We start from the raw sequence: 15,100 nt of genomic DNA, 5'->3' as shown, positions 1-15,100 counted from the left end.
ATACAAAATAACAAACATGAGGAAACAATCCACCATGAGGTTGACAAGTAGGAAGATTAATGACCCAAGAGAAAAAGATATGGAAATATCTAAGAGAGGTTAACAAATAGGTGATTGAAATGAGAAGGTCTAATGTAAGTTGAATAGGAGTTTTAGAAGAAAGAATAGGAAAGATAAACATTAAAAGAGATAGTAACTAATAGTTTTTTAAACCAAAGAAAGACATAGAAATCAGAACATGAATCTCAAGTAGTTAAATAGAAAGAATACTTAGATACAGTAATGAACCCCAGGCACAGTGGCTCATGCCTGTAATCCTAGCTCTTTGGGAAGCCAAGGCAGATGGATTACTTCAGGTCAGGAGTTCAAGACCAGCTTGGTCAATGTGGTGAAACCCTGTCTCTATTAAAAATACAAAATTAGCCAGGCATGGTGGCAGGTGCCTGTAATCCCAGCTACTTGGGAGGCTGAGACAGGAGAATTGCTTGAACCCAGGAAGCAGAGGTTGCAGTGAGCCAAGATCATGCCACTGTACTTTAGACTGGGAGACAGAATGAGACTGTATCTCAAAAAAAAAAAAAAAAAAAAAAAAATACAGTGACGAAATTGTCTTAAAGCACACAGAAAAAATATTGAAAGCAACAAGAAAGACTATAAAAGTCAGGTGCAGTAGCTCACACCTGTAATTCCAGTGCTTTGAGAGACCGAGGTGGGAGGATTGCTTGAGCTCAGGAGTTCAAGACCAGCCTGAGCAACAGGGTGAAACTCTGTGTCTACCAAAAAATACAAAAATTAACTGGGCATGGTGGCATACACTTGTAGTCCCAGCTACTCTAGGGGATGAGGTGGGAGGATCACTTAAGCCTGGGAAGTCAAGGCTGCAGTGAGCCATGTTCACACCATTACACTTCAGCCTGGACTACAGAGTAAGACCCTGTTTCCAAGAAAAAAAAAAAGACTGCAAAGAAGAAACAGCAATTAGACTGACAAGAGACTTTTCATCAGTCTCCATAGAAGTCAAATGACAATGAATTTAGCACTTTCAAATGCTAAAATAAGATAAAAGTCAGCCTAGGACATTCAATTTAGATATCATTAAAAACTGAGGATAAAATTAAGATATTTTCAGAAAAATAAGAAAAAGTGTCCCTTGCTAAATTAACTGCTAATGGATGAATGTCAAGAAGAAAGAAATTGAATTCAGAAGATAGCAGTAAGATATAAGAAGAAATTGGCATTAAAAGCATTCGTAAACACATAGATAAAACAAAATAAATACTGACTATCAAGTGTTAGGCAGTGGAAAAAATGCTCAACATCACTAATTATCAGGGAAATGCAAATTAAAACTACAATGAGATATTATCTTACTCCTGCAAGAATTGCCATTATTAAAAAGTCAAAAAACAATAGATGTTAGCATGGATGTGAGGGAAAGGGAACACTTAAACACTCCTGATGGAAATGTAAATTAGTACGTTAATGGAAAACATAAAAGAGATTCCTTAAAGAGTTGAAAGTAGGTCTGCCATTCGATCTGACAATCCCACTACTGGATATCTACCCAAAGGAAAAGAAGTCATTATATGAAAAAGACTCTTGCACACGTATATTTATAGCAGCGCAATTCACAATTGCAAAGATGTGGAATCAACCTAAGTGCCCATCAACTAATGAGTGGATAAAGAACAGTGGTATATATACCTTGTAGAATACTACTTTGCCATTAAAAGGATCAAAATATATATTTTGCAGCAATTTGGATGGAGCTGGAGGCCATTATTCTATGTGAAGTAACTCAGGAGTGGAAAACCAAACATTGTATATTCACACTTATAAGTGGGACCTAAGCTATGAGTATACAGAGGCATACAGAGTGATATAATGGACAGAGTGATATGAGAGACTCAAGTGGAGGGTGGGAAGGGTCTAGGGAGAAAAAAACTACACGTTAGGTACAAAGTACACCACTCAGGTCAGAGGTGCACTAAAATCTCAAAATTCACCACAATATAATTCATCCATGTAACAAAAAACCACTTGTACCCCAATGTTGTTGAAATAAAAAAATGTTTTAGAAGTCTTGGGCAGTGGGTCGTTCAGAAACTTTTAGGCTTTTGTAGGCAAGGAAAATTTCCCTCTAAAAACTGGCAGACAAGGATAGAGATGCCAACTCTTAATTTTGCCAGGAAGGAACATTTTGCAAAGCCTGCCATTTTGCAAAGCCTACCATAAGCATTGTAGACTGTACAATTGCGAATTGTACAGTCTACTGTAACACAAAGTAAAAAGAATAGAACTTAACAAATAAGGACAGTCCATTAAAATAAAAACATTAGTTTTATAAAAATAATAATAATAATAATAACCTGTCCAGGCTTGGTAAGATAGCTAACACCTACAATCCCAATGCTTCGGAAGGCTGAGGCAGGAAGATCTCTTGAGCCCAGGAGTTCAAGGTAGCAGTGAGACCTCAAAACAAAACAAAGCAAACATATTCACATTGACGTCATCCTTCTAATTTTGTCACAGAATATTAAAAACTTTATCATAGTGCAATACCAGTCCGTGGCATTTGGGCTATGTGTCTGACTGTAACCTACCTTTTCCTCTGAAGTTCCCATGAATTCTAAGTGATTGTTATGTTTTTAATAAAACTAACATAATGCCTGATGCATAGCAGATCCTTGATAAATATTCTCGAATGAGTTGGGAAAATGCTATTACTTTTGTATTGCCAGGCATTCCTCCTAGCTGATTAGAAGTTGACCCCATAACATTATAGATTCCAATTCAAATTTCCAGTGACATATAACAGAAATGTCCTTTAGTGGGGACTGTGGATAACTTCCCTCTCCTTCCTTAAGCTCAAGAGCAAGCACAAAGACCCAAATTTCCCTTACAGAGTCTTCCTAAAACAAAATTTAGGATTATCAAGGGGATTTTAACACACAGACGATGATTTGTTAATTCATAAAGGTTATGAAACTAATCTTAATAAATCTTAACTTCTATCAGGAATCATGAGTATGTGAAAGAGAACTAGAGATAAGCTGATGGATAGTTAAAAAAAAAAAGAAAAGAAATCATTATTTCTCACTATACTTCAGCACCTCCAATATTTTATTTAGGGAAATCTGCCTACTATGATGGTTGCCATGCAAATTACCCAAGAGGCAAAAAATTTCAGCCTGCATTTAACTATATTAGAGACTGGAACTTTATTAGAACCTAGAGTTAAGCTCCTTATTCAGCAACTAATATGCATGTGCAAATGAAACTGACATACCTATACAAATATATCATCCATGGTCTAGGATTCCGCAGTTTAGAGAAAGAAGTGTATTTCTGAAAGTGTGGAATTGTTCTCAATTTCATTCAGGAAGAATACTTCTTTTTCACTTCATATGAAATGAAATTTTCTTGCTTTTTATCTTTCAAGAGAGTATCCTTTGAAAAAAAAATCTTGGGAAACTTTCCTCAATTGGATATCAGTATCTTTCTTATTCAAGTTGAGATTCCAATAGCAAGATCTATCTGAAAACTCTTCAGAGCCTTCTCCATAACTAGTTATACATTTTGTGAGTGTTTCTCAACACAGAATTCCACTCCCATACTTTAAACAGTGATTTCTGAGAAGTTGATGTGGTAGCAAAATTTGAATCCCCAGGAGTCCACCAAGATAACAAAATCCATTAGAAGTGGGTATCTAGTTTTCAAAATGCATCATTCTCTAAAAGATAAGAGGGCTTCACTGTGAATCTTGAGATTAAGGTTTTGAAAAAGTATCTTAAGCACTTGCTACTTTGGATAGAGATTTTCAAGGCACTTTTGGAAAATAAAGTTTCCGTAACCTGACTAAATAGTGTGTTTTCCTGCTAGATGTGATAAGTATTGTCCTTTTCAATAATAGAACTTTCATTGCATAGTTCTGTCTAAAGTAAACTTTACCTTTGTCTAAAGTAAGATTTCAACCTATAATAAAGATCACAAAAGATCAGGAGTATCATCCAGGACTATGGATGAAACTTTTTTATAATCTCTATATTAATCTCTATTAATGCTTTTCTGTTTTTATGAAGACATTTTTCCTTGAATTTGGATAGATATTTGATACATGGGACAATATTTCAAAGCCCTAAATGTTACTCCTGCTGTTTTTTTTTTTTTGTTGTTGTTGTTGTTGTTTTTGAGACAGAGTCTAGCTCTGTCACCAGGCTGGAGTGCAGTGGCATGATCTCGGCTCGCTGCAACCTCCCCCTCCCGGGTTCAAGTGATTCTCCTGCCTAAGCCTCCCAAGTAGCTGGGATTATGGACATGCACCACTATGCCTGGCTAATTTTTTGGTATTTTTAGTAGAGGTGCAGTTTCACTGTGTTGGCCAGGATGGTCTCAATCTCTTGACCTTGTGATCCACCCATCTCGGCCTCTCAAAGTGTTGGAATTACAGGCGTGAACCACCGTGTCCGGCCACTCCCACTGCTTTTTAAATATTAAACTACAAGAACATATTAAGGAATATAAACTAAAAAACCATCTTCTTTTTTTATTATTTTACTTTAAGTTCTGGGATACATGTGCAGGTTTAAAAAATCATCTTCTATAGAAAAAGAATAAAGTAGTATAAATAACCACTTAAAACAGAAACTAAAGATTTGAAAGAAAAGTGAATTCATAATAAATTGGATTATAAAGATGAGAACATTTAATGTTTATATTATGATCCACAGTACATGCTTTTCTTTTTTCTTTTCTTTTTTTTTTTTTTTTTGAGACAGCCTCATTCTATCATCCAGGGTGTACAGCAATGATAGTTCACTGCAACCCCTAACTCCTGGGTTCAAGTGATATTTCCACCCCAACCTCCTAAAGTGTGAGATTACAGCCGTGAGCCACTGCGCCTGGCCCATGCTTTTCTTTTCATGTTTTTTCTCTCTGTAGGTCACTAGTTCTCCAAATGGAGTTTAAACATTTTTAGGTATTTAAAAGCCTAATAGGGCCTGGGCACGGTGGCTCACACCTGTAATCCCAGTGCTTTGGGAGGCCAAGGCAGGCAGATCACGAGGTCAGGAGTTCAAGACCAGCCTAGCCAACATAGTGCAACCCCATCTCCACTACAAATACAAAAATTAGCTGGGCTTGGTGGCCAGTACCTGTAGTCCCAGCTACTTGGGAGGCTAGGCTGGAGAATCGCTTGAACCCAGGAGGTGGAGGTTGCAGTGAGCTGAGCTCACACCACTGCACTCCAGCCCAGGTGACACAGCAAGACTCTGTCTCAAAAAAGAAAAAAAAATGCCTAATAGACACTGTGTGTTTCCTCTCTGCCTGGTAGGAGGCACCCTAAAGAGGAACCCAAAGAGATCCCCTCAATTTGTTATACTCTGTGGGGCACTTTGTAGGACCAGTTAACTAGTGACATCAGTATTTCACCGCTTTAATTCTGATTGTGTTTGTAACATGAGTTCTTATAATTATGTTCTGACAGTTAAAAGATCAGTTGTGGAATAAAAGCAAAAGGATTAAATGTCATGTGTTAGTTTACTTTTGCATTTCAGATAATCATTTTTATTATAAATATATATTATACTAGGTTGTTCTAGCTTAAATTAAAAACTTATAACATTGGTAATGATGCTAGTTGGTGATCATATACAAAAGGAAACTGAAAATTTGAGTGTTTTCTTCAAAAGTAAGCTTTGTGGGGGCTGTTTAAACACTTTATGTAGGAATAATATTGGACAGCTTATTTTAAAATCTGATATGTTAATACAGTATTAACACAAAAGTATTTATACTGTCAATATTAGAATAAGTGTTGTAATTTTCCTATGCTGAGGTAGGATAATGGAAAATCATGAGAAGGGAGACAAGACAACTCCACACAACATACCCAAACATTCTATAAACAGCAGCATATGTTCAAAACCAAGTTTCTTCTTCATGGAGGTATGCTACATTGATGTACTGAAAATAACATTGCTAGATTGTGCTTAGGGATATATAAATATTAAAAATTCTTCAAAATGTACTTCAAAAATTTAAAAATTCATACATTAAATTCCTATCCATTCCCATGGTCTATTTCTCTGTTTTAAAATTGTCTTTATTTGAATATTATGGTAGATCTAAGAAGTCATTTACCTGGCATCACTTTATTAGTAATTGGTAGGTTTGTACTTTTGTATATTCTTGAGCGTAATGAACGTGTATTTCCTTTCTACGTTGTCATTTTTTCTCCCTATTCATCTATATTAATGAAATTTCTATACGCTATTATAAAAAGATCCTAACCAATATTAAAAGCTAAGATACACTTTATCTGCTAAAGTAAGAATTATAAAGACAAATATTTAAATGATACTGCAAGATGGATAACCTACCTTCCACAAAAATCTCCTCCAAAATCCTCATCTCTGATGCTTCAGCAGCAAAAGGGACCCAGGGTCTCTTTTGAAAGTAATGCGGAGTGACTGTTAAGTGTATTTTATGGAAGAATTGGACGTGACTCTATTTCTGATCAACTTGCTTTTGCCTTCTTTCCTAGGAAGTGTGTAGAGAGCTCTGGTGCCTCAGCAAAAGCAACCGCTGTGTCACCAACAGTATTCCAGCAGCTGAGGGGACACTGTGTCAAACTGGGAATATTGAAAAGGGGGTAAGATCAATTATTTACTACCCGTTTGACATTTATACAAAACTGATAAATTGCTGGTGCTAATATTCAACCCCTAGGAAATCTTATATATTCATTTAAAATCTACTTAAAAATAATTAATTCCTAGATCAATAGATTAATTGTCATATCTTAATATCTGCAAACATGTTTATTTAGGAAATTATATTTGGTAACTATCTTTTAGGTCACTTTCACCTTTCTGTTTGTATATGTATGTTATATTTGTACCAAAAGTAATGCAACAGCAATCTTTTTCTTATGTAATATAGTCTGTTTACTGATATAACATAGTTTAGTTTTTCTGAATAATTCCCCGGAAAATTAGGTGACGCAGAAGTAGACTTTATAACTACAGTATTACTAGAGTCACTTTTTTTTTTTTTTTGAGACAAGGTCTCATTTTGTTGCTCAGGCTGGAGTGCAGTGGTGCAATCTTGGCTCACTGCAACCAACACCTCCGGGGCTCAAGTGATCCTCCCACCTCAGCCTCCTGAGTAGCTGGGACTACAGATGCATGCTGCAATGCCCAACTAATTTTTGTATTTTTTGGTAGAGACAGAGTTTCACCATGTTGCCCAGGCTGGTCTCGAACTCCTGGGCTCAAGTAATCCACCCACTTCAGTCTCCCAAAATGCTGGGACTATAGGCATGAGCCACTGCACCCAGCCTAAAGTCACTTTTAGATTGCAGTATGAGAGAAGGGACTAGTAGAAAAATAATTTATTGAACATAGAAATTGGAGCTAAATAATTTTTTCATCAATCTAGTTTTCAAAAATATAATTAAGACTTTTTTAAACATGCTAGGCACAGTGGCCCACCCCTGTAGTCCCAGCTAAGTGGAAGGCTCAGGTGGGAGGATCACTCAAGCCTACAATTTCGAGTCCACCCTGTGCAACAAAGTGAGTAACCTTGTCTCTAAAAAAAGGAAAAACAACAACAGTTGTTGAAACATATAGTAATAGTTTGTGTGCTATTCTTAACACTTTCTGGGAATTGCTATTTATGTAAATTTAAATGCTAGAATTTATTTCTATTGACTGAATTTGCAATAACTATTACTGTCATCTGCTCTTAGTTCTGACTTCTTCCATGTTAGCTGGGCTAGTTTCAACAAGGATTACACTGAGTTTCAGCTTGCAATCTGATGTTTAAATAAAAAGAATGAAAGCTTTTGGGCAGTTGTCACAGTTTATTAATCCTTGCTGATGGCTTCATTCAGGACCCATGACCTAGTGCCATGTTGATGGCTTTTCCATGCTAAGTTTGGAAATGTTGGTAAATTATGCTAAATATATGAGTTGAGAGGGTAATTTAGAAAGGATTTAGGTTTTTTTTTTCAGATTTTATAAGTAGCCAATAAAAATACAGAGAAATTCATGCACTACCAAAAATTCCTTCTATTATTTTTCACAAAAGCAATAGAAAATATTAGGAATTGCATTCTTGAAACAACAATCTATATTTATTTTGGAACCAATAATTATTGTCAATTTTTGTCAATTTACCTCAATCTTTACTTAGAAGAAATACACAGCCATAAAGAGGGAAAGTCACAGGGAGAATCTGTTTCTTTATTGCTATTGATTTATTATTCTTGTGATCAAGTTCGTGGTCCACAGTAAACCACTAGTAGTGGCTATCTGAGAACATGTAGCTCAGCTCCACCAATAAATTATATTGTAAATACATATTTAATACCAATAATTTGTGCTTAACTGCAGGGCCCTCAAATGTCATATCTTATACCATATATATGCATATATATGATAGAGATGATATATTTCTTGGAAATTATGAACAATTTGAGGGATACTTAGAAATACTCTCAGACAATATTAAAACTAACAGTATTGAATTCAAATTTAAATAAGCAAATATAGGGGAAATATAATTACTTCTAAGCACAAATAAGAATGATCACAGACAAGAGAAAGTGAATAAAATGGGGCAAAATATATTTGATTTCTAAAGATTCACATTCTTCATCTAGGTTAATCATCAACTTTTTGATCCATAAACCCTTTCTTTCAATGAAGTCCATAGAATTCTAATATATATATATACATTCAAAAAAATGGAAATGCTCGGGCTTAAAAAGCCCCTTGCCTGCTTCTTACCCTGTCTTTGGACCTTTGCCAGCTTCTGACATACCTTCATAACCCATGGCCTCCATGAAAAACTATTAAGAACCTTATAAGTATGGCAAAGTTTATATGTCAAGGGGTCATTTATATTCACAACATAAGAGTGTACTATCATAAGGTCAATATATCGGATATCACCGTCTAAAACTAATCTACAAAATAAATCTTTGTTGTTTTTCCAGAGACTTGGAAGATAGATAAAGTTTTAGGAATGACATAAGTCTTAAAACGAATGAATAAATAAATGAAAAACCTACAAATGCAGACTCCTAGAAATGAAAAGGATAGAGTACTAGATGACTCTCAGAATAACCTTATCATTAACTTTGAACTTGTGAAGAAGCTTTCAGAAAAGTAAATCAACTGGCATTTTTTTTTTTTTTTGAGACAAAGTCTCACTCTGTCACCCAAGCTGGAGTGCAGTGGCGCGATCTCAGCTCACTGCAACCCCCACCTCCCAGGTTCAAGTGATTCTCCTGTCTCAGCCTCCCAAGTAGCTGGGACTACAGGCATGTACCACCATGCCTGGCTAATTTTCTTGTATTTTTTAGTAGCCTCCCAAAGAGCTGGAATTATAGGCGTGAATCACCATGCCCAGCCATCAACCTACATTTTTAAGAAAAAACAAAGAACTACACATGTGAGCTGAACACTTCTTTATCTTTTACTAACTATATTGACCATGTTATCTCCTGTATGAATTTTTGTTGTTAATTTTTGTTAGTTTTTTCTTCTTAGGAAGGAAGCATATTTACTGTTGCCATATGCAGATTTTGCCCTTAGGGCTATAATATTTGGAAAGTAAACCAGACCTCAGAATTTTGACCCAAAGCAAGACAGCCCTGCAAAGACCTAGTGATAAAGTGGAATTTTCAGTTAATCTGGTCAACTTTCTATGGTTAGTCTGTATACTTGCCATCTAAAAATAATTGACATCCCAGTAACAATAATGATAAAGATGATGACTATTTAAGAAGTATTAATGGCAGGGCACAGTGGCTCGTGCCTGTAATCCCAGCACTTTGGGAGGCCGAGTCGGGCAGATCACCTGAGGTCAGGAGTTTGAGACCAGCCTGACCAACATAGTGAAACCCCGTCTCTAATAAAAATACAAAAATTAGCCGGGCATGGTGGCAGGCGCCTGTAGTCCCATCTACTCAGGAGGCTGAAGCAGGAGAATCACTTGAACCCTGGAGGCGGAGGTTGCAGTAAGCCAAGATGGTGCCATTGCACTCCAGCCTGGGCAACAGAGTGAGACTCCATCTCAAAAAAAAAAAAGTACTTACACTATGCCTGGCACATATTGCTAAGCACTTTACAATCATTATTCTGTTTAATATTAACAAAAACTATGAGGTAGGTACAGTTTTAACTCCATTTACAGAAGAGAAAAACAAGACTTACTAGCCCAATTTCACAGCAATTTCATGGCATAATTGACATCATTTCAGCCTAAATCTTTCTAATTTCAGAGTTGAAATCTTTGCCTCTCTATACTGACTCTAATTTTGCTTTATCTCCACATGACAAACTTTGCAAAGTAAAAAAGCAATTTTTCATTGTCACAGAATCGAGTAGGTCGCTAAGCCTAATCTAGGTTTTAACAATATATTTCACCCTTTAATACTAAATAGATTTTTCATTTTCTACCTGTAAACAGTTTCTTGTTTCAGGAATCACAATAAGAAAGCAATGTGAGTAGAACATTGAGCTAAGCATATATTATTGTGTGACAATTGGTAAACTAAAGAATCTCCACTTTAAAATGAGAAACAACCACTTTCTATATATTTCATAGAGATATTATGAGGACAGAATGAGATAATATTTCAGTGAGCTTTTTGTGGGCCTCCTCAGAGGGAAGGTGCTAACATATTACGAGAGTATCATCAATACTTTGCATTATTATTTGCCAACCTTAGATGATGGTGGGCAGAAAATTATTTGCCAGACTGCCTTAACTAACAATAAAGAGTATAAGCACAAGTTTGTGTGTCTTTAACAAATGGATAGAATATTCACAACCTCTGATCTTAACTCTGAGTTTCAAAACTAGTCTAACCAGAAGGAACAAGAAAGAACCTATACACGGTCTAGCCAGCAGAATAAAACCAAAGCTGCTCATAGTTTTCTGAATAAATCTTTTTTAAAAAGGGAGGGGGTAGAAATATTGCTCAAGTGATAGCATAGACATATCCAAAGGATTGAATCCATGATGATCTCGTCAAACTCTGGCTGTAAAAGATATGGGATCCCTGCCCAGGGGCGCAGTTCCACAAATGTTCCATGTAAGTATGGGAACTGTTCCATGCACATTTAACAGATGGAGTAAGAAATATGGCCAAAAAATTAAAAACTGATCTTTGCGTGAGTCCTGGGGGGTCTGACATCGCTATTACAGCCATTGGATGTTCGCCTGAATAAGCCATTCAAGGACTGAATAAGAACCATATGGTCTGAATGGATGTGCTCAGGGACAGTAGCATTAACCAAAGGAGGAAATTTGATGAGCCCAGACGGTGCGCTGGTACTGTGTGTCCATGGGTCAGTCTCCTACAAATCAATTAATACAACTTTCGGCTGGAGAACTTTCCTTGGATACAGCACCAGCAATAGCCCTTTGGACAGGAATCAGAGGGATGCCATAATTGATAAAATAGTAAATAAGAATTTAGATTGTAAAAACTTTGATAGTAGTGTTGGCATTGTTACTGAACAGGATATTAAGGATAATCAAAACCCAATCCTTGTAATCCCTCTTGGTGACCACAAAGAAGGCTTCAAATACTTGGCTTATGGCCAATAGATTGATTTAATGATTCTACAAGACCTGGTTAGAGATATAGCCCAGCATTTGGGTTTACATGTAAGTGACATTGATTCCTAATATCTTTGCATAGGAAACATAGGGCTGGATTAGAATAGGATTATTAAATGCCCTTCTAAGCACTGGATATATAGTAGGACATTTGCAGCCTTAGATCTTAATTTACTTAGGGTAGAATACAATATGTTTTGACTGGGTCCCAAACTATAAACACAGGAAGTGAAGAAAGAATAGTTCATCCAATTGCTGTAGAAATTTAAATAGTTTGGTTTGACAAGTTCTGATTTAGAATTTGGGCTGAAATGTAGCTTTAGCAGTCCTGCACCTGCACAGTGGAAAGATAAGACTTTTAATAGTGCTGTGCTCCAACACTCAGCTCTTCTGACTTGGGAAGAATGTTCTGTATTGAATCACTAATATTACTTCCTGTAAAATCTTAGAATTTCCTTAGATGTCTCTTATTCCAGATGCTGGCTGGACCCAGTACTGGCTATTAGAAGATATACCATAATCACATCTGAAAATGGCTCTAGTTAAAAAAAAAAAATGTATTTTAAAATACTACATATACTCATCTTGAAGTTTTCCTTTGTGGAAATATGACCAATTTTCAAAGTTATGTTGTTTGATTTATAATGTATCTTGCTTAAAGAAAGTCCCCTGATGTAAATCATAATATTTAGTAGTATAATAGCAAGAGATGTTGTTTAATAATAAATAGTGTTTCTAAAGAAGGCTCTTAAAGCCTGACTAGAATATGCCATCTTTCTAGATTGTGCTGAAAACATATTTATTTAATTTAGAAGGAATGTGAAAAGAAATAATGAGCAATATGAGATTTTATTCTTGGAAAAAAAATGTGATGGCTTAACTTGTTTCACCTTTATAAATGGGGTTAAACATACCCCAATTAGCAAGAGGAAGGCCAAATTTATCCAATTTATCTGGGTGATTTAGGCTAAAGTAATATGAGTGTTATTTAGAATAGTCCAAAATTACTAGATTGGATAATATTTGAAAATAAAGATTGGAAACTGGTTTGCATCTACATATTTAACTTTTCTAGTTTAAGATATAAAGTAAAATTCTGTGTCTCTGTAAATAGATCTTTTACAGGTTTGGTAACTTCAGGGAAAGGAAAGAATAAAAACAGATGATACAACAGAATCTCATCATTATGCGTTTATAGGATTTATATATTCCAAGTTGCTTTATTTGGTGTAATCTAATTATTCTACTCATGATTTACACACATTAAACTCAATATATACTGATTAATGCAATCAGAAAAGTCGCTCAAATCACTTGAAGCCCCCATGGGCTTCTTAAAACCCTTTTATTAAGTTAAATAAGTTTCTTCTCTTAAAATTATATACTGCATTGGTTTACTACTACCAAAGGAGAAAAGTAGGCATAATTATAAAGATTCCCTTTTTATAAATACAAAGAAGGAAAATAAAACACTAAAGAACACTTCTGTCAGAGATCAAAATCAAACAAGTTGTTCAGTAGGTTTTTAACTTTTTTGAAGGTATGTATACATTGAGCTCATTTTGAAAGTTTTTCTAATCTAAACCATATTGGAATCAAGAACTAAAATTAGTTTCCATTTTACAGTAAAGGAAACAAAAGAGAAGAAATAAAAGTGACTTGCTTTGGACCAAAGATATTGCTAGAATTAGAACTGAAGTTTGTAACTTCAGTTACAAATTTTCCTACACAGACCAAAGTTGTTAACTTGTTAGCTAGTTAACTAAGTTGTTAACTAGTATTAAACTAGAGACTAATCTCTTGTAAACTGCTAGGTGACTGATACTTATATTATGAATTATTTACCTATTAATATTTGTTACTTAACTTTCTGATAAAATTACCTATTATGATATAGCTCCAAGGACTAGATATAAGCAAAGCATGAATTTATGCAATATAAGGCCTTTTAGCAAACCATTGATGAAATACTACTGCTATGTAGACTTTACTGATGGAAACTGAGCAGCATTTTACAAAGTATTGTATGTATCTTTTACCTGAAGAATGACTTTAGTTCATGTGATGTTTCTCACTGCCCTACATTTTGTGAGGGTTCTAGAAACATCTGTAATAATACTAAGAAATACTTTGGAACCTATGTCTTTTAGTATTCTTGTAGCTCTCACAATTCTTTTGTTATCTGACAAACGAAAAACCTTGAATACTTTTTCTCTGCAAATCATAGGTATATGCAAAGAGGCCTGAAATAACATGTATATCTATAGCTGGGCTAAAAAAAAACTCTATATTATTTTGTATTTTATGTAGTTATAAAAATTCAGTAAACCATATTAGAGTATTCTTTAATATCTTCAAATACATAATCGTACACCTCCAATGGATTTTTTTTTAACCACTGATTTTTTTGTGTATTTTAGACAGATAATTCCTCTTCTACTAGTATTTGATCTTGGGCAAGTCAACTCCTTTAGGTTCTGGTTTCCTCATCTGAAAAACTGAAGTGCTTAGGCCTTATAAATTCTGAAGTCCCTTTGAGCTTTAGATTCAACCCTATGAATATATGAAATAAATGTAAAATGAAGCTTTAATGTTATTTGGAATCAATAATGCTAAGTTTCCAATTTGAAAAAATAGGCACATTTTAAGATTTGGAATTTTTTCTACAAGTGTCAGTTCTCATTAATTGCAGACAGGGAAAAAAATAAGTTAATTGCTTGCCAGGCTATACTACTCTGTTATTTGCATAGGAAAACTAGGTGCAGATATAAATATTCTTACACACAGTTACTTGTAGTAACAAAACCACAAAACTGGAGATTATTTGGCCAGAATGTTGTAACTTTTGTATAGGTGCAGATCCGATACAATTAACATATCATTATAAAAATTATGGCTATTCCAGATCAACTAGGTAAGTCATAAGTTTTCAAGTGGAACATTTTCTCCTCAGCCCTGATCACAGGGTTGATATTATGTTATTGGTGTAGCCAACTGCCTCTTCTTCATCATTTTGGACAGAGGATCTTTTTTTGTTCATGATAATTTTTATTGCTCAAAACTCAATAGTCGTTGTTAATATCCTGTTTTAATATTTAGAAGACTTATGGTCAGATATTCTTCCCTACAGACAAGGAAATGTTAACTTATTCTTGCCTAATTTTTTATAGACTAATAATTACTCAGCACTCCTCTAAAAAGTTGATTATGCTGTTACAACTACCACAGCTCACTGATTGTCGACAAATTCGGTCCCACCTACTAGGAAACAAATATGAATTTGGTTTCTTTACCCTCCAGTATCTCCAGTTCCTTTCTGACATGTGATAATCAAAATAGGACACAATTCTATAATTTAACTACTTATTAATTAATCTTAATAAATTTTGTTGCATACATACTATGTGCCAATGAATTAATCTAATAAATTTTTGTTTCATACACACTACATGCCAAGTGCTAT

At 35.0% G+C, this 15,100-nt stretch overlaps 1 protein-coding gene across 1 annotated transcript in view; it reads left to right on the top strand.

Annotated features, from left to right (window-relative positions):
- Positions 1 to 15,100, top strand: part of ADAMTS6 (ADAM metallopeptidase with thrombospondin type 1 motif 6) — a 328,680-nt gene that overhangs the window by 210,219 nt on the left and 103,361 nt on the right. The window contains exon 12 of the mRNA XM_012462273.2: positions 6,545 to 6,652. Within this exon, the coding sequence (XP_012317696.2) occupies positions 6,545 to 6,652 (108 nt within the window). The remainder of the gene's footprint in view (positions 1 to 6,544; positions 6,653 to 15,100) is intronic.

This window comes from Aotus nancymaae, unplaced genomic scaffold, assembly GCF_030222135.1.
Source record: "Aotus nancymaae isolate 86718 unplaced genomic scaffold, 86718_ANA_hifiasm-v0.15.2.pri h1tg000014l, whole genome shotgun sequence".
Lineage (NCBI taxonomy): Eukaryota > Metazoa > Chordata > Mammalia > Primates > Aotidae > Aotus > Aotus nancymaae.
Note: the sequence above shows the minus strand (reverse complement) of the source record. Positions and strands in the feature narration are given on the sequence as shown.